Below are 21,612 nucleotides of genomic sequence, written 5' to 3' on the forward strand. Positions count from 1 at the left end.
AAAAGCGGACAGATCAAATGGTTATGTATTGACAGTCAGAAGGTGAATGTAATGGGCTGAACCTCTCCATAACTAACCCCTTGCATCAAGGATTGTGTAGCTAACTGGGGGGGGGGGGGGGGGGGGGGGGGGGGCAGTCACTCTGCCTAACTCTGTGAAAATCACCTTTTGAATACTTCTTCATGCAAAGGATGGTGACTCCATCGGTCAAAGATAACAAAAAAATAAAATCCATATTAATTCGGGAATCACCCACAACACCACAAGATAGGAGCATGTGAAGACCAAACCGCCAAGGCTTCACCACCATTCAGTATGGTCATGGCTTATTTTGGGCTATGTCTCCACTTTTCTGCCCACTCTCCATATACCCCAATTCCTGAAACCAAATATCTGTCCATCCCACCCATATGTAGTCAATGCTGGAGCATTCTAGGGTAGAGAATTCCAAATATTTACAATGCTTTACAGTGAAGACATTTTTCAGCTTGGCCCAAAAGTAATGAATCCGTATCTTAAGACTGTGTCTCCTAGTTCCAGATTTCCGAGCTAGCGGAAACTATGGCAGGATTCTCCGGTCCGCCAGCTGCATTTTCCTGCGTAGGGGTCTCCAAGGCAGCGGGATTATCTGTTCCCGCAGCCAGCCAATGGGGTTTCCCATTGTGGTCACCCTATGTCGTCAGGAAACCAGTGGGTGTGGGTGCACTGCCGGCAAGTCGGAGGATCCACTGACGGAGAATTCTGCTGAATGACTCTGTTTGGTGGCCCGTTTCTGTTTTCTAAAATACTTCCAATCTTCAGACTTTCACTATTCTTTGCAAATTTATAAGCCTCTTCTTTTAATCTAGCCACAGATGGATCTCCTTTGCAGTTTTTGTTTTTCAATGGAATGCAACTTCAAATATTTTGATTTTTTTTATGTTTCCCATTTATTTATGGCCATACCTATTACTATATTTATCCAATCAAACTTAGCCAGTTTTCCACTTAAACAAAACAAAGTTTTAAAATTAACGTTTGAGGTTGATGATTAGTATGATTCCAGAACAGACCCCAACAGTGGCTAGGATACTGGACCAAAATCCCACTATTTAAGTTTATTTGTAAGACTGTGCAGAAAGAATGATTCTCTCCAGGAGTGATTGCATGAAAAAAATAGGGCTTTGGTATTTCTAAAACAAAATTTATTATGAATACAATATCAAACTTTATAACTTCACACCTGAAAAGAAGTTTAAAATTATCTCTTAACACTCCTACTCAATTTCCCATTAAAGAAACATACAGCTCTCAATCCAGCTTTAAAATCAGCAAGGCTTAGAGTCATTACTTTGCATAACAGATTTGGGCCCTGGTTAGAACCGCTGCAGATTTTGGCTGAATATCTTCAATAGTTGCTTCAACTAGGTTGTTTTAGCTTCTTCCTTGTCTTCAGACAAGACTGTTTGGCTTTAAAATATATATATTTTTTAAACTATCCTATTGGGAAAGAATTGTGGACTCAGGGTCAGGCAGATCAGAATTCAGCTCCTCTCTCTCTCAAAGCTTCTCCAAACTCACTGCCTCTCTGTGATTTTCCACATAGCAATTACCTCATTTTCCCAAGCTGAAAAACAAATTATCTCTGCAGGCTGCAAAAGCACATTAACTCCCCTGGGATCTCCCCAGTCAATCCACATTCCCCAGGTCAATTTCACCTGTCGTTTTCTAGAAGCAAAACAAAATCCTTTTAAAAACACGACCACTGCAGTCAAACACACCATACCTCCAGGCTTTTAACTCTTAAATATGTTCCAATATTTAGAAGCCAATATTCCTAAAGTAATCCAATCGTCAATCTGTCATTTTTAAACATAACAATTGTATTGTGATCACTAGTTCCCAGTAGATCTTTTACAATAGGATTACTAATTAACCCTCGCTTGTTACACAATAATTTATCTAAAATAGCATCATTCTAGTTGGCTCCACATTGTATTGCTCCAGGAAACTCACAAAACTACTGTACAAACTCATCTTATAGACCATCCTTGATAATTTGATTGGTCCAGTCTACATGAAGATTGAGATCCTACATTATTAGCACATTGCCTTTTTTACATGCTCCAGTAATTTCTTGTTTAATGCTCTTTTCAACAATACAACTACTGCTCAGGGACTATACCAGCAGAAAGAAACCAAAATACAACAATCATGTTTACCATACAGGTATATTCAACTGAAAATGGAAGACCCTCATGAATCTGAATTAGCAACCCACTCCTGCGTAAACTATATTTTAAAGTGACCTTAAAACAGGTTACACGTTTAAACCAAGGAGTGATAGTTAGCTGACATAATAATGCATAAAGTGGTAGGGTAGAAAGTATAGTATGTCTAGTATACCTTCACATGGAGAATAAAGACCGTAATATTGGAGGTCAAGCAAACTACCTTTCTTTAGACATTATTATACTTTACATATAACATCCCAAAAAGGAACAGATGGCAAGTTATTTAACAAACAATTATTCTGTCAAATAATGCATGGTGATAGTGTTACAAATACAAGACTTTATAAGACGGTTGTGTTTTAGACACTCTTCTTTCAGCTTAAGGTAAATCAGAATATCCAAGAATGGAGGGTGATGATCATATTGAACAATGTGGCCCATTTGATTTGGTTGTCATGGGGACAAAGCCCAAGTTGAAACACAGAAATTCAAAGGCTAGTTTTCATACCTTGGCGCAAAAGGGCAGAGGTCTTGTTGGACACAGGCTTTTAGTCTCAATCAGACAAGAGACAAAAGGAAGACCCAAAATCAGTGGCTGCTATGCCAAGCTGAGGCAGTTTTGTGTTAACCACCAAGTAGAATTCTGGTGAGAATGAATTCCCTATTTGAAGAGATGGAACTTGTAGACATTTAAAGGCCTAGGGGTCACCTGAGGATGTTGTACTGCTGGAAAGTCAATTTGAATATTCTCAGGACAGCTGGAAAGTCAATTTGAATATACTCAGGACATTTAGTGAAAGGAATGTCAAAAAGACACTGGAATATTCACTCTGAAGTGATCCTATTGGAAAGCTGGGAGGAATCTGGGATTGTAACCACATTCACAAAAATGCTTTTCAAATTCCGAACATGAACACTCCCAGAAAGGGACCTGGATGAAGATCAGAAGGACGTCTGGCCAATTTTTCTTTCTTTAAGCAAGGAACATTGAAACCGTGTAGTATCCCCCAATACCAGCTAACTGAGACCAGCTAACCTAAGGCAGCCATGGAATTGAAACTGGAACCTTGCTGACTGGCACGCCTCAGAGACTCAGTGGATCTATTTGCTGGGTCACCTGGGAAGCCAGCAGTAAATGAAGTTTAAAATTTAAAAGTCAATCTCATTCAATATTCTACTTGGAGATTAAGGTAACACCTCACATTTTCTTCAAAATCTGTGTGAAGGCGAGAGAATGATTAAGGTACACTGTTCATAAAGCTACAGGCATGAATTAGCATTTCACCATTTGCACAAATCACCAAGTTCAGGCCTTTTTTTCTTTGCTTTCGTGTAACGCTTCTGGAAAGAATTGTTTCGTACTTTCATTTATACTACCCACACAAAACAAATTCCAAACCAAGTGAAATGGTTAGCGACTGCCAGGATTTCCTGGCAACAGGAAAACTATTTTGACTTCAAAAGTTTAAAAATGCCTAAGGGCATGAGATGGGTTTCATTAGTTCTAAACCACGCCACTGTGGTGGGCCATACAACTGCAGGAAATAAAACTGCTGCGTCCTGACAGCCAATCAGCAGAACAGTATGTAACTTCAAATGCAATGAGGAAAGCCGCAAAGGATGATAGTTAAGAGGGAACTATGAGGAGAAAATTGAGAGTAATACCCCAAGAGGAGAAATTTGAGAATAATATGCAAGTGAATCCCAGACCTATGCTACAAATCAGCTTTCTTTTTAATAAGCTTCCAAAGAGTAATAGTACTCCTAAAATTCTTTAAATTCTGCATATTTGTCTTCAATGTCATCAATTTTGTAAAATAAAATTAGAAAATCCAGAATTGCGCAACAGATCAATCTTGAACAGAGTGATGTTTACCAGTCACACTAAACTGGCCCAGCCCATAAAATAACCCCACATTCAGTTAAAACTGCAATTCCCGATCCTTCCTCGACAACTCATTGGCGCATCTGTCTGGTACTGAGAACCCTTTGTTTCTCATTCTTTTCCATATATAGTCTCATCAAGACAAATTAAAGTTAATTCTGAAGAGTTAAGAGTGCGACGAATAATCATACGTGACGTAAATTTAGGTATTGTAGCCAGGTAGATAACATTCTAAAGTCCTGATCATGACTCAATATTGTTCGGAACATAATTGCTTAAAACAGTGCTGCAGTTTATTTGCGTGTGTACATATATGCAATGCAGTTTCAACGTTTGAAGATAATGTGGCAGCTGCACCAATTCTGAGTGAGTAAACACTATTAATTCCTTTTGGGTCAAACAAAAAAATAGTTGATTCATTACAGACAGGCAAACATTACACGATTTAGGCATTTGCAGCATAAAATGTATAATGGTAGCTATTGGCAATTTCCTCTTATTGCACCAAGTATTGAATAGGGAAAACCCTCAAATTGGCTATATGCCACTGATTAAAACAATTTTATCAGTTACATATGCAATTTTTTTACATCATGTTAGCTGCTGAGAAAAATGAGTGGGATTTCCTTAAATCGAATAGATCCTATTACAGCAGGTAAGTTAGAACTTTGTGTGTCAACATTTTGATTGTAATATCACACTTGTATGTTGCACTGAATTGCAGCATTGTACATTTATAGCTTCAGTTAATTTATGCTGAAGAATGCACTATTACGTTTCAAGCAAACAGATAAAATTACAGTTGAGAGAATATATTTAACCACAAAGCAGGCATTAGATCCTTTCGCTTTATTAAATATTTATCTTTACAGTTTAATAGTGTCTGTAGCTGCTCTTTGCACAGAATGACTGAAGGACACAAGAAGTGTGATAAGAACTAAGAAGCAGTCTCATCCTTCAAAGAAAAGGCTCAATGTCGATTTCGAGTGCAGAGCAGGGCATGGTCAGTTCAAATTTGGTGATAACATCAGGATGAAGAACTCCCAGCTTGCCAATACTCTGACCTTTAGCAAAGATCTCTGCACATCGACCCGGGAAGAAAGTGGAATCTATAAAAGGAAGAAACAGAACAAAAAACATCAGTATTTCTCCACCTTCAATAATCAGCAGATGTAATTCACTTTCCTCACACTGCCCTGCAGCTGGCAACTGATAATGCCTTTAATTAAATCTTCAACAGCTCTAAATGAAAATTTATAATTGTCTTCTGCAGGTCAGAAGTGAGCTACACTTTGATGATGGTGGCCAAATCCTTTTTTTCTCAGAATCCAAATGAGTACTAGTCTTTATCACATTTTCAAGATAATTAACCATCAAAGGCATAAAATACCATCAAAGTTTTCCTCACCAAAAGACCCAAGTGGTGGTTGCAACTATAAGTAATTAAAAGTGTACATGGGGTCACTTCATGACTTTTTCTAATCCAGTTGTAGTCTTTTGATAGCTCATTTCTATTAATGTTATTTTCTTCTTTGTTGCCCCTCTTTATATATTAGAATACATCCTTCCGATAGACAATCATGAAGTAGTTAACTCTGAGTAGACATTTGAAGTAGTCATTATCACTGTTGTTCACGGAAACCCTCCTGCACACAGTACTCTGGCTTTCTATGTTTCTGCTTTAACCTTGCCTTGGTTCAGGAGAGATATAACATTATTTTTCAGATGCAATACTGTGCTAAGCCGTAACATTTTGACAGCTACAATAAAGACAATAGATGTGGGCAAGAATTGAATCACATGTGTGATATTTTGCAGTCTGTAGGAAACAGCACAATTATGAAATGTATAATGAAAACATCCTTTATGCTAACATACTAATTCTTTGATCAATAAATAGAAATACCCAGGGGCATCCCGGTGGCTAGCACTGCTGCCTCTCGGCTCCAAGAGCCCGGGTTTGATCCTGGCCCCAGGGTCACTTCTGGAGTGTGGAGTTTGACATTCTCCCAGTGCCTGCATGGGTCTCACCCCACCACGCAAAATGATGTGCAGGGTAGGTGAATTGGCCACGCTAAATTGTCCCTTAATTGGAAAGAAAGAATTGGGTACTCTAAATTTATTACAAAATAAAAATAAATAGGAATACCCTCAAATTTGCAGAATTAAAGAATCAGGCATTAAAGATTCATTTTCTATAATAGCATGTGTCCATTCTGCAAAGTGTAATAAGCTACACAGAAATTAAGAAATAAAAGCCAAATAATAGATCTGCCAGGTATGAATTGGGTGGTTTCTTTAAAAATGATTTTGAATTGATCTATCAATTCGTTTGCGATGCAATAACAATTGAAAATAATTCCTCTGGTAGATCCATTAAACAAAAGAAATCTGTGACTGGACAACACATTTTGTTATAATTCAAGTAGGGGATTTTTCCATCAATCCACATAGGATCAAGAAAACAAATAATTTTTTGTATTTTCAGATTTTACACATAATTGTAAAGCTTTACTTTTCTCAGTGCAACACTGTGGTACTTCCACTTCATACTTCTTTGCCAAATAGTTTTGAAAAATTCGACTGGTACAGATTTAGAGTACCCAATTTATTTTTTCCAATTAAGGGGCAATTTAGCGTGGCCAATCTACCTACCCTGCACATATCTGGGTTGTTTGGGCGAAACCCACGCAAACACTGGGAGAATGTGCAAACTCCACACGGACAATGACCCAGAGCCGGGATCGAACCTGGGACCTCGGCACCTTGAGTCTGCAGTGCTACCACTGTGCCACCGTGCTGCCCCCGAGAGGGAACAATTTTGTGCTCCCCTAACCTATGCAACCCATGGGTCTGCAGGCAGAAGGCCTGTAAAATTCCCGGGTGGCCTTCTCACCACCTCCCCTCCCACCTATCTGCAAATTTACATGGACCAGCTAGGGAAACCCAGTGGATCACCCTGCTTGCGTTGAGGGCAGGAAAATGAGGAACGGGTTACTTGCCTCCTTTTGAGATTGGCAATTTCCCCTCCTCTGTCCCCATCCCACCGTAAAATCTGTCCACCCAGTGTGTTCCCCCCTGCATGGTCTTGCCATCATGACCCCTCCACCACCACCACATCCCAGGCTGCCCTGCCGCAAGACTCTGTACCAACTCAATCCTGTCAGCTCGAGCACTTTGACTGGTGGGACTGCCTGTAGTCCCAAGCAGTGGACACTACTCCTGGTGGTGTTGCTGGGACTGCAGAGTTGTCGGCCAGTGAGATGATGACAACTTTCTGAGACAGGATCACCTCCTGGGTGAAGGCAGCAATCTTAGCTCCAGCAAATTAATGCTCCTCAGGGTCTTAAATGTTCGAGGACAGCCAGCATCGATAGCAATATGCTTCCCAGACTCTTCAGGTGGCAGGACAGGAAGCCCTGCCAGCCGAAAATATCTGTCCTACACTAGAAACTAAAACAATGGTGCAAAATTACAATGGAGAGCCATTAATCAAGCCTGTTGTTAGTTAGACTTGTCCTTGCTTGTTTGATGTAGAGGGCATCTGGAATCTGAGTGAACAAGCCAAGGACCTTTGTATCTCCTTGACCAATCATATTCAAGTTCCAAACAAGGAAATATTGGCTGGAATTCTCCAGCCATTCGCTGCTGGCAGGATTCTCTGGTCCCATCGGCAGCTCACCCCCACTTGCGAGTTTCCCGGCAACATGGGATGACTACAATGGAAAATCCCACTGACAGTGGCAGGAGCAAAGAATACCCCCATCCGCTAATGGCGTGCTCCATCCCGCCACCGAGAAAGATTGGGCTTGGAGGCCTGAGAATTCCCGCCCATAATATAGAATGGTGAATTCAACATCAAATGAGGTACAGAAAGAGAAATAAATGGAGGAAAATTATGGAATAAGAAAAAAAGACAGAAAGGAAAAAAATAGCACCCAAGCCATTTGTTGACTGAGCAAGCTTGACGCTACAGTAGGGTGCATGAAAGCTATCCCGCAAGATAATGGCTACGCTGATCAGTTCATTGTTCGCTGTGAATTGCACATATGCATGAATGGGTTCACTGCTGCTGTGATGCCAGGCACATGCTTCATACATTCCAATGATGGTGGATCATATCAAACCACACATCCCCTGAGTTGTTCACAATGGGCAGCATACTTAACTATTCTGTGCTTGCAAAACGGATAACATAATCTCTAATATTATACGTGATTCTGCAATTGGACAGGACTTGCTAAACAATCCCAATTATAATAACAATTACACTGACAACCAATTCAAGATCACCTGTCGGGCCTTCAGTGTGGCTCATGCATATTGCTAGAAGTTCCATATATTCATACACAGGGACCTGTCCTCTGCAGGCAAAAGGAACATCTCCAGGTTTGAGCATCTTTGAATATAAGTAACGTATGGGGAACAATAGTTCCCTGTTGCAACGCCTCAACCAATCACAGCTGACTTGCCAATTACCTCTTTCTAATGCAGTATAAATTGTTGCTTCCTTTCATATTTGGCATTCTTGCATTTGTCTGATGAGTGTGAGATGAAAAGCTTCACCAGCATGTCTCTTTTTCAGCAATACTCAAGTTCAGTACTACCAAGAGACGACAGAAAAACAAATGCCACAAAAAAGTTTCCAACTATTAAAGCCTGAAGAAATGAGGCCCCAGGGCTGTAATAATTAATTTCCAGTGTTTAAGAGGTTCATTTCATGCAACAATTCATGATCATAGATTTTACAGTGCAGAAGGAGGCCATTCGGCTCAATGAGCCTGCACCAGCCTTTGGAAAGAGCACCCTTCTTAAGCCCATGCCTCCAACCTATCCCTGTAACCCAGTGAGGGGACACGGGGCCTCACGGTAGCATGGTGGTTAGCATCAATGCTTCACAGCTCCAGGGTCCCAGGTTCGGTTCCCGGCTGGGTCACTGTCTGTGTGGAGTCTGCACGTCCTCCCCGTGTGTGCGTGGGTTTTCTCCGGGTGCTCCGGTTTCCTCCCACAGTCTAAAGATGTGCGGGTTAGGTGGATTGGCCATGCTAAATTGCCCGTAGTGTAAGGTTAATGGGGGGATTGTTGGGTTACGGGTATATGGGTTATAGTAGGGTGATAATTGCTCGGCACAACATCGAGGGCCGAAGGGCCTGTTCTGTGCTGTACTGTTCTATGTTCTAAGGGGCAATTTAGCATGGCCAATCCACCTAACCTGCACATCTTTGGACTGTGGGATGAAACCAGAGCACCTGGAGGAAACCCATGCAGACACGGGGAGAATGTGCAAATTCCACACGACAGTCACCTGAGGCCAGAATTGAACCCGGGTCCCTGGAGTTGTGAGGCAGCAGTGCTGACGGCTGTGATATCCCTGTTGACTGACATTAGCTACATTTATCCATCCTTTAACTGAACTAAGAATTGAATTGATCTAACTTTGTAGCAAATTTACTTCATATCTACCACACAAACAGGAGCTTCACGCCACTCAATACATTTTTGAAGAAGTTAGGCAGACAGCGAGATGCTGCTCCCAGAAAGAAAGCCCTCGCCTAAAGTTGTTGTGGCATTTGTACATTAATAACAGCAAGTGCTGTTAGCTTCTCTGTTATTTTCACAACTATTTTTGGGGCAATGCTGTAATTCAATATTTATTTAACATTTCGTCAAATGGAATATTTGACAGAGTGAGATGTAAAGTGCCATCTTTTGAGCATGCTTTTCTAACAAAAAAGGAAAGTAGAAAAAAGAGTAACCACCCACCTAAGTAGGATATGATTAGAACTGCAACTGAACAAGTTTTATAAAAGAATCTGGCAGCGATTTGTATGTCTAAACTGATCTAATGAGGTGAAACTTGTCTCCATCCCCTCTCCAAAGAGCATAAAAATAACTCATGGCGTGAGGGGTCAAAATGAGAGGAATTCTCCTTCCCTTATTTAAGACCTTGCAGTATTTCTAAAACTTTCCGATTGTTCTGATGTGCATCAGTTTTCTAGGCTGGGTGTTCACTGAGTTCTGGAAGAATAGTCCAGTGTTAGTGATTTACAGTACAATGCTAATTACCCAGTATTGCATTGATTCTGATGATAAAACATTGTGTATTAGATTCACGTCTTATACAGACATTAAGAAATCCATGCACAAAAATGCATGTGTTTATCCCACAGTTGGAGATTGAGCTGAGGATAAAATTAACACTACCAACTTTGTAGCATGTGAAACATCAATAGAGGCAATGGAGATAATCAAATTAATCTCCTTGCTTGAAATGGTTTGGGATTTTTCTTTTTTTTTTAAAAATCAAATTTTCAACATTTTTACAATAAACACAATCCTAATGCCAACCCCTGCACGCCCCCCCAACCCCTTGACGGCAACCAGATCCCCAAAGTCTAAAATAAGTGAACCCCATTTCTTGTGGAACCCCTCATCTGCCCCTCTTAGAGCAAATTTCACCTTTCCAAGTACAGGAACTCCATTAGATCCGCAGCCACACCAAGGCACAGGGGGAGAAGCTGACCTTCACCCCAACAGGACCCCCCTGCGAGCGATCAATGAGGCGAAGGCTAAGACATCTGCCCCCAAACCCGTCTTCAACTCCAGCAGGTCTGACACCCCAAATATCGCCTCCAGGGGACCTGGCTCCAAATCCATGTGTAGAACCTCAGACATGGTGCTGAAAAACGACTCCCAAAATTTCTCCAACTTTGGGCAGGATCAGAACATATGAATATGATTGGGTGGGCTCAATCTGCCTCGCAGCTATCCTCTACGGGTTTGGGATTTTTCTTAATGTTTTATTGGAATTCCTCAGAAAAAGGTTCTTCACCAGCTAGCAGTCTTCTTTGTCCAAGAGGGGATGAGAGTTTCAGCAGCAGCCATCTCTAACCACTATTAACATACTTTCTACACTCATTGAGAGAGATTTTCAGTAAACCCAGCTGGCTCCATTCGATGCACCTTCAGGGAGAGAATCCCTGGCGTGGTGGAGCATTCCACTTAATAACCTGGTTAAGAATAAAGCACATCAACGGTGAGACAGACTCAACTGCTAGACAGCCCATCAGACCTGGATTATTTGGTTCAGAGCTGGGCACGGAGCCAGTCTATAGACTGGACTGACTTTCAAAGTGACTTACAGAACATTTCCCCCCAGGTTCTCTTCCCTTTCCCATTTTCACTTAAAACAAGCAGAGGGTAGTTTTCACCACCACTTGGGCGGTCAACTGGCAGAATGGATCAGCCATCCACTATAGAGCCCATCTGATTTTCATTTCCATTGAAATCATTTGCTGCAGGTCTCTCTAATAGAAGGCAGACAAACTGATCAGATGTATGACTTCCCAGAATGTACTGCACCCTCTCCCTTCTCTAACTCATCCAGGAAAGAATTGTCACTTGTTAGAACCAATAAGTTATCTTCACTGTGGTGGCACTTCACACTTGGCTAGCGATGAACACACTTTAATAGCAAAATCTCACACGGGTCATCGGTGAAACCCAAAACCACCAATTGTTTAAGGAATGATAACACATGTCTACACACCACTGGGTTCAAGCAGCTTTTACGTGTATAAATCCTTCTGTAAATGACAGGAAACAACATTTTTCCTACTAATATTCTAGTTTGACAGAGAACAATAGACAGGTTGCACATTACATCAAGTGGATGAAACAGTGCCATGTCCTTTGCAACTTATGAAACAAACAAATAAAGCCTGGGTTTATTCCAGGTGCTAGGCACTTTCAAGGACATAAAAGTTTGATAAAATGGCACCATGTCCATTTATTCTTTGTGTTTCTGCTTAGGATGCAGCAAAGTGAAAGTTTATATCATAATAGTTCAAGCCATTGGCACATATTATTACCTACAGCAGGAGGTAATAAAATGGAGCACGTACACCCGGTTAGAAAACTGCACTGAAAGGTTCTATAATAGTACGGGCATATTTTTTAACATATAAAAAACACCTGAAAGGAACAACCTACATCTTGTATAAGCAGCTTAAAATTAACAGTCAGTTCAATTCTTCGCCCTATCCAAGTATTTATTAAAAGCCTTGCAGAGGAAGACACCAGAAGCTGCTTTAAAAAGCTACAGTGTCTAAACTGCACAGGTGGAAAGCCTCTCAGGTGGCTTAATCCTTTTAGGTTAAGCACTAACTCTATGCTCCACCACATCAAAGAACACAACTAACAAAGATGCCAAATGACAGATCAGAGATGAAAACCTGTGTAGATATGCCTGAAGCAACTTCTCCTGCCATTGCTAAATCTGGATAAATAGTGCCGTTAACTGTAGGTCTGCTGTTTTCAACTATTAAACTATATTGGCACTAATCAACTTAACTTGTCGCCACTGCCACCACTGCCCTCAACCCTACCCCACAGCCCCTCCCCAACCCTGCCCCACTCGCCCAACCATTTTTCTATATCATAGAATTACATCAAATTTCCAAATTTGGACCATTTGGCCTAAGCAGTCATTGCTGGCACTTCTTCCCTCCTTACATGCTACGAATGTCAAAGTGACAACGTATCCACTGAATTATTAGCTTTCTTGGAAAAAGCTTCATTTCTGTTTGAGAGAGAAGGGGTCTAACTGCAGTGCACAGTGAATAAAAGAAGAAAATCTCATGTTCTAAATTTGTGCTAAATGCACCATGAAATATCGACATTTTACAGCTGGTTTCTATTTATACTTATAGTAAATACACACCTTAACATTTGAACTGAAACGTTTTCATTCCATCAATTATATTTCTGCGAAAAAACTCAAGTGTTGTGTTTAAATAACAACACACTCTCTGCAGGCCACACTACTCTGCTTTCACTCGGCTTTTCAATTGAATACATATTTATTTTTACAAGTTCAAAGCTCAGCTATCATATACCATCAATATTGATATAATTTCCACTTCTTTAAAATGGGGAGATCATGTCACCTTCCAATTACTAGAACATTATTTTTTTTTACAAGAATATTCAAGTATTCTAAACCCACATTCCATTTTGTTTAAGTAGCACTCACACTGCCTATAGCAGGAAGCCATTTGGCCCACTGAGTCTGCACCGACCCTCTGAAAGAGCACCCTACCTAGGCTCACAGCCCCCACCCTATCCCTGTAATCCCACCTCTCCTGCGCATCCTTGAACATTAAGGGGCACATTAAGGGGCAAATTTAGCACGGCCAATCCATCTAACCTGCACATCTTTGGACTGTGGGAGGAAACCGGAGCACCCGGAGGAAACGCACGCAGACAGTCATCCAAGGCCGGAATTGAAGCCGGGTTACTGGCTCTGTGAGGCAGCAGTGCTAACCACCGTGCCACCTATATTAACAGCAGGATGTTAACCACAAAATAATAGTGTACCATTAAAGACTGTTGACAACCTCTATCTCATTAGTTAGAAACATTTTTAGCAAATGGTACAAACAGAATATATTCATTTAGTATTGTTTCAACATGCCTCCTTTTTCAAGGTCTGTACTACCAAATGACTATATATTAATTTGTCTGCAATTATAATAGAATAATAAGAACATAAGAAATAGGAGTAGGCTATTCAGCTTGCTCCACCATTCAAAATGATCATTGCTTATCTTCCATCTCAACGCCATCCTCTTGCCCAATCCCACTATCCCTTAATTATCTTAGTATCCATAGATCTTATATTTTACTGCCTTAAATATACTCAAAGACCGAACACCCATAACACTCTCAGGTGGAGAATTCTAAGGATCCACAACCTTTTCAGTGAAGAATCTTTGCCAATCCCTTACTCTCAGACTGCAACCCCAACTTACAGAGTACCCCACCCCCAAGCAAGGGGAAACATCTGCTGTATAAATAAAGCCTTTTAAGAATTTTATATGCTTCCAGTGAAAGCAGCTGTAAATCTTCTGAACTCTAGGAAACATGCTTATGCTTGTTCAAATCTCTCCTCACAGAACAATCCCCTCATTCCAGAATCCATCTAGTGACCTTCTTTATTTTAAAAAAAATTATTTACGGGATGTGGGCGTCGCTGGTTAGGTCAGCATTTATTGCCCATTCTTAGTTGCCCTTCAGAAGGGGGTGGTGAGTTCCCTTCTTGAACCTCTGCAGTCGTTGAGGTGTAGGTACACCCATTGTGATGTTGCGATGTGGAGATGCCGGCGTTAGACTGGGGTGGGCACAGTAAGAGGTCTTACAACACAAGGTTAAAGTCCAACAGGTTTGCTTGGAATCACTAGCTTTCGAAGTGCAGCTCCTGCCTCAGGTGAGTCACCTGATGAAGGAACTGCACTCCGAAAGCTAATGATTCCAAACAACCCTGTTGGACTTTAACCTGGTGTTGTAAGACTTCTTACTATGCTGTTAGGGAGAGAGTTCCAGGATGTTGCCCCAGCGCCAGTGAAGTAGTGGTGATATATTTCCAAGTCAGTGGTGAGTGACTTGGAGGGGAACTTGGGGTTCCCAGGTATCTGTTGTTCTTGTCCTTCTAGATGGTAGTCGTCATGGGTTTGGAAGGTGCTGTCTGAGGGCACTTGGTGAGCTACAGCAGTGCATCCTGTAGATGGTACACACAGCTGCCACAGTTTGTCAATCGAGGGTTTGAATTGTTGTGGAAGGGGGAGCAATCAAGCGGGCTGCTTTGTCCTGGATACTGTTGAGCTTCTTGAGTGTTGTTGGAGCTGCACTCATCCAGGCAAGGAGAGAGTATCCCATTACACTCCTGACTTGTGCCTTGTAGATGGTAGACAGGCTTTGGGGGGGTGAGGAGGTGAGTTACTCACCTAGTCTTTGATTCCTAGTCTTTGAACTGCCCTAGTAGCCACAGTATTAATATGGCTAGTCCAGTTCAGTTTCTGATCAATGGTAAGCCCCAGGATGTTGATTGTGGGGAATTCAGCGATGGTAATGACATTTAATGTCATGGGGTGGTGGTTAGACCCTCTCTTGTAGGAGCTGATCATTGCCTGGCACTTGTGTGGCGCGAATGTAACTTGCCACTTGTCAGCCCAAGCCTGGATATTGTCCAGGTCTTGTTGATTTGGACTTAGATTGTTTCATTATCTGAAGAGTCACGAATGGTGTTGAACATTGTGTAGTCATCTGCAAACATCCCTACTTCTGACCTTATGATGGAAGGGAGCTCATTGATGACCTAGGATACTAGGACCTAGTTTGGCCTAGGACACTACCTTGAGGATTTCCTGCAGTGATGCCCTGGTGTTGAGGTGATTGATCTCCAACCCCCACAACCATCTTACTTTGTGCCAGGTATGACTCCAACCAGCGGAAAGTTTTCCCCCTGATTCCCATTGACTCCAGTTTAGCTAGGGCTCCTTGATGTCATACTTGGTCAAATGCTGCCTTGATGTCAAAGGCTGTCACTCTCAAGTCACCTCTGGCATTCAGCTCTTTTTTCCATGTTTGAAGCAAGGCTGTAATGAGGTCAGGAGCTTAGTGACTCTGGCGGAACCTAAACTGAGCATCCATGAGCAGGTTATTGCTGAGTAAGTGCACTGTTGATGACTCCTTCCATCACTTTGCTGATCATAATCAGAGTAGAATGATAGAGCGGTAATTGGCTGGGTTGGATTTGTCCTTTTTCTTGTGCACAGGACACACCTGGGCAACTTTCCACATTTCCGGGTAGATGCCAGTGTTGTAGCTGTACTGGTACGGCTTGGCTAGGGGTGCGGCAAGTTCTAGAGCACAAGTCTTCAGTACTATTGCTGGGTCCATAGCCTATGCCCCCCTCCCAAGGCAGGTATATTCTTCCTTAGGTCTGGAGACCAAAACTGTGCCCATAGTCTCACTACTGCCTGAAACAATTGTAGTGATATTTCTTCTGCAATACCATTGTAATAAATGCTAACATATGATTTGTTTTTGTAATTATTTCCTCAATTCGCCTATTAGCTCTGTGATTCATGCACAAGAACATTGAAGTCCCCATCACAAGCAACATTTCCCAATCTCTCGCCATTTAAATAAAATCCTGCTTGACTATTTCTCCTTCCAACATGGATAACTCCACTTTTCCATACTTAACATTCAATCTGGCATGCTCTCGCCAAATCACTTAACCTATCCATGTTCCTTTGCAGCTTCTTCGTGCCCAATTCAAGCTTACTTTGTATTGTCAGAAAACACAGACACATTATATTCGGTTCCATCATCAACTGATATAGGTTGCAAACATTGTAGCTAATTTCTGTAGTACTCCACTAGTTACAACCTGCTAAACAATATTAATTCCCATTCTTTGTTTTCTACCCATTCATTAATCCTCAATCCATATATTATCCCAAATCTCATGAATCCCAATCCCTTGTGTGGCACCTTAATTAATGTTTTTTTTCAAAATGTGAAACAATACATCCATTAGTTCCCCCTTATCACCCTACTAATTACATCCTCAAAAAAACTAATAGATCTGTCAAACATAATTTCTCTTTCATAAATCTGTGTTCACTCTGCCTAATCAGATTTTCCAACTCCCCTCTTATCGAATCTCAAATATTAGATTCTAACATTTTTCCTACTACCAATGTCAGGCTCACATAATTTCCTGTTTTCTCTGTCCTTTCTTGAACAGCAGAGTTACATTTTCTACTTTCTGATCCATAAAAACTGTTCTAGAATGTAGGGACTTTGGGAAGGTCAAAACCATTGTGCCCACTATCGCTGCACTGATCTCTTTTAAAACACGAAAATGCAGGGTTCAGAGGATTTCTAGATTTTATATTGATTGTGCAACCATTCCTGACATAATGGAATTTGGATTGGTATAATGACTTTTATCTTTGAATCTTAGAAACCCAGTTATCTGAAATTGTTTGTGCTATGTCAGATTTTAAAAACAATAGATGGGGATTTTCTGGTCACTCCTGCCCCAGGAATGGAAATTCCAGCCCGAGGTTAGTGGACCTTTCAATGGTCCATGAAATTGTCCGTCTCGCCCTTGACAATTCCCGCAGTGGGAAGGACCAAAGATTTACCTCAATATATCTAAAATATTTTGTGTAAAGTTTGGCTTTCATTATTTTTTGTTTGATTAGAAAGGGAGAGAATGAGAATGAAGTCACTGACGTTACTACTGATCAATAGATTGAAGTGCTATTCATCAATAGATTGAAGAGATGCGCATATTAGGTGCATTGCTAAATTGCCCCATAGTGTCCAAAGGTTAGGTGGGATTACAAGAATAGGGGTATAGCCTAGATAGGGCGCACCTTTAGAGGGTCGGTGCAGACTCAATGGGCTGAATCTTTAGTGCAATTTTGCAAAGAAAAATTACTGGAGGAAAGATCAAAGGTCTTGCACTTTGTGTAATAAAAATGTCAACAAATATTTTTAAAGGGCAGGGAAACGATACAAGCTCTTCAATTCAAGATGATGATCAATGCAAGTGGTGATTTGTCTCAAAATATATTAAATCTCATAATTTTAGTTCAAATTAATCCCCAATGTTCAATTGGTCCTCATACCCAATAATAAATTTTTTAAAACATATTATGCATGTTAACTCTGTATTGTTGAATATATTATCCTTACAGAAAAGGTAACATATTTAGAAAAGCCATCAATTGCCCAATTCAATCTCTCTTTTGCTCCCTCTTAACTGTTATATGATGCAGAACTTACTTGGAAAGAAACCCAAGATTTTAAAAAACAATGTAAATGATCAAGGCCAACATTTTCCACATTGGCCACAGTCACTGAACGGGGCACAAACTGCATTAGTTTTGCAAAGTGAAGTTTTTCTCACAATTTTCCAGACAAACTTATTTTCATATTACTGAAAGTAAAGTCTTTCGTGAACTGAGACACTCAAGCAGAAAATCGGAAGATATATTTAAAAAAATGTTTGCATGAGAAAATATTCCTTGATTATATTTAAGAGTGGTAACTCGGTGTTGTTTGATCAAGACACATGAAAATAGGTTCTTGACAAAAAAAAATTATTTTTAATCCGTATGTCTGGTCGACTGCACAAGCTGAACCTGTCCCGGCTGGTAGATCAAATGTGGGGGCAGTTCCGGAGTTGGGATGCGCTCCCGCTGTCGTTAGCTGGGAGAGTACAGACAGTTAAAATGACGGTCCTCCCGAGGTTCTTATTCGTGTTCCAGTGTCTCCCCATTTTCATTCCATGTTCCTTTTTTAAGAGGGTATCATCATAGAATTTACAGTGCAGAAGGAGGCCATTCGACCCATCGAGTCTGCACCAGCTCCTGGAAAGAGCACCCTATCCCCATAACCCAGTAACGCCACCAACACTAAGGGCAATTTATCATGGCCAATCCACGTAATCTGTACATCTTTGGACTGTGGGAGGAAATCGGAGCACCCGGAGTAAACCCACGCACACACGGATGTGCAGACTCCACACAGACAGTGACCCAAGTTGGAATCGAACCTGGGACCTTGGAGCTGTGAAGCAATTGTGCTATCCACAATGCTACCGTGCTGCCCTCAAGAAAAAATTATTCTACACTCCATTCTACCATAATCCATGTACCGATCCAATAGCCGCTTGAAGGTCCGTAATGTTTCCGACTCAACTACAAGATCATTTTGGGCTTTGTATGTGCGGGCAAGTCCCCGCGAGTGAAGAGGGCGATGCTCGAGCGGAACCGGGGAGGAAGGAGGCTTGCACTGCCAAATTTCAGCAACTATTATTGGGCGGCCAGCATAGCCATGATAAGGAAGTGGGTGGTGGTGGTGGTGGGGGGGGGGGGTTTGGTGACGGCGCCTCTGCCTTTCCCGCCGGCGCGCTTCTCCACCAGTCCTGCAGTGGTGGCGGCCCTTCGGATCTGGGGACTGTGGAGGAGGTATGTGGGAGCAACGGGAGCATCGGTCTGGTCCCCAATATGTGACAACCATTGGTTTGTCCCGGGGAGGTTGGACGGGGGTTTCGAGTATGGCGGAGGTCGGGGATTGAGCAGATGGGAGATTTGTTTCTGGAAGGGAGCTTCCCTAGCTTGAGGGGGCTGGAGGCCACGTTTGGGTTGACGAGGGGGAATGACTTCCGGTATATTCAGGTGCGGGGCTTTTTGCGTAGGCAGGTGGCATCTTTTCCACTCTTGCCACTAAGGGCGATCTAAGATAGGGTTGTGTCAAGAGGATGGGTGGGGGAGGGAAGTGTCTTGGATATTTACAAGGAGCTCATGGGGGCGGAGGAGACGCAGACCGAGAAACTGAGGCATAAATGGGAGGAGGAGTTGGGTGGGGAGATTGAGGAAGGCCTGTGGGCAGATGCGCTGAGCAGGGTCGAAGGGACTGCAACATGTGCCAGGCTTGGCCTGATTCAATTTAAGGTCGTCCACCGGGCCTACATGAGAGTGTCCCAGACGAGCAGATTCTTTGGCGTAGAGGACAGGTGTGTAAAGTGTCTGAGAGGACCGGCAGACCATGTCCACATGTTTTGGGCTTGTCAAGGACGTCATGTCTAGAGTACTGAACACAAGGGTGGCAATTAGTCCAGAGGTGGCGCTTTTTGGGGTTTCAGAGGCCCCGGAAGTCCAGGGGGAGAAAGAGGCCGACGTCTTGGCCTTTGCTTTCCTGGTAGCCCGGAGACGGATACTTCTAGCTTGGAGGGACTCAAAGCCCCCGAAGTCGGAAAATGGCTGTCAGACATGGTGAGTTTCCTAGAGAAAATCAAGATCACCTTGAGAGGGCCATTGTTAGTGTTCGCCCGAAGGTGGCAACCATTCATTGACTTCTTTGCGGAGAATTAATTGTCAGCCGGGGGGGGGGGGGGGGGGAGAGGGTTCAGGGGAATGTAGTATAGGGGGTCAATTAGGCAGATCTGGGTGGGGCGGGCTACGGCAATTGCACTATGTACTTTGTTTACTGTACGGTCCTTTTGTTTTCTCGTTCTGTAATTTTACTGTTTACAATGCCAAAAAATACCTCATTAAAATTGTTAATTAAAAAAATATTTATCAATTCAATTTAAGACAATTTTGTGCACTGGACCAACTTCTAGTACAACATTATTAAACTAGTGCAAAAGATCACAAAACTCAATTTGCTCTGGACGTAACAGTCGCTCGAAATTCCTCGATTTTATTGTGTAATTTGGTCAATTTTGGATGAAACGTGCCCTATCGGAAACTCTAGCCCAAGTAACTACTTCCAAGAAAGTAACTAAAAAATGACTCTGTTACCGTGTACACTGCGGCAATCCACTCAAGGTTCATATTATGTCAATAAACTGCTTGAGGTATCTTTTTTTTAAATCAATTACCATGTCCTGAAGTCTCAACAACTTTTGAATTGTCTCACTATTCTGAATAATTAACAATTACCAATTACCCTCTGGGTTCCCTCTGGCCCCAGCCGACCCATCAGCTGTATGGGCGTGCTCCAGCACAACCAGTGCCATCTTTTAGGCTGGGATGAGTGTGTGGGGAGTGTAATGTGTATGTGCGGCTGCAGCTTGTCAGCCTCCCGAGTGTCAATCACGGACCCGGCGAATCCCGCACCATGTTTCTTTGGAATTGATTGTGTTCCATGCAGCACTGGTACTAGCCCCTTAATGGCAGCGGAATCGGAGCAGGTTTGGCGCCAGTTTTTCTTTCGTGAAAGTCCACAAATTTTGCGTTGGCGTCACTACTTAGTCTCAGAAACGGAGAATTCCGCCCATTGGTTTCCATAAACAATTCACTAAAAATGAAGGAATGATCTTCCTTACAATACTCTCGTTCTGACCAAAATATCTTAAGACGGTCCATTTCATCACTTGTTATGATTTAGCAACATCCCATGGCACTAATAACCTAGATTATGAAATCAAACTCTGTACTCTGAAGGAAATTCTCAGTGATATTGCACAGTGAATGCTAATTATATTCTAACACTATTACACCTCTCCATTCTACATATAATGGACTAACCCTCCTCCCTGGAGATGGTAACTAGATCAGACATCTGACTCATGCACTGTCTGTTTTGCCACGCCTGTTTGCTAATGCTGCTCTTCCGTGTCCAAGCTTTAACAGGATCACTAAATCTCCTGATGATACATATTGCTCAGAATGGACACCTACAGCATCTCTGTTCCATTTTGCATAGCCTGAGTGAGGATCATTTTTCACACACAATTTCCAGAAAGGCAAATTGCACTCAACAATTTCATCCCTATTTCCAGTCATCTATCCCCATGCACAGGTGTTTCACAGATGGCTGTAGAAGGTCAGAACCTAGTGGCATTATGAGAAAATGTATTCCACAAGTGCAAAAACAATGAAAGCTTGTATTATTCTGCAGGTGAGATAACAAGTCATGGCATACAGAAGGTTAATTAAAGGCTGCACCACCTTTAGGGGAGTCTTCAATTAAATAAAGGAGTTTACTCAATCTAGAAGTGATTGCAGCAAATCATTTTCGCACAATACTGCATGACAAATGGTAGAATGTTTAACTATGGTGGAAAATTCACTACGACACAATTACGTTTCTTCATGCGTTGGAAACAGATGTATTAGACCTATACTGATCTGTTATGAGTAT

At 41.9% G+C, this 21,612-nt stretch overlaps 1 protein-coding gene across 1 annotated transcript in view; it reads right to left on the bottom strand.

Moving 5' to 3' along the window:
- Positions 1-4,369: 4,369 nt before the first annotated feature.
- farsb (phenylalanyl-tRNA synthetase subunit beta) overlaps positions 4,370-21,612 on the bottom strand; it is a 69,215-nt gene continuing 51,972 nt past the window's right edge. The window contains exon 17 of the mRNA XM_038815775.1: positions 4,370-5,207. Coding sequence (XP_038671703.1) covers positions 5,056-5,207 — 152 coding nt within the window. The 3' untranslated portion in view covers positions 4,370-5,055. The remainder of the gene's footprint in view (positions 5,208-21,612) is intronic.

This window comes from Scyliorhinus canicula, chromosome 13, assembly GCF_902713615.1.
Source record: "Scyliorhinus canicula chromosome 13, sScyCan1.1, whole genome shotgun sequence".
In the NCBI taxonomy this organism is placed as follows: Eukaryota; Metazoa; Chordata; class Chondrichthyes; order Carcharhiniformes; family Scyliorhinidae; genus Scyliorhinus; species Scyliorhinus canicula.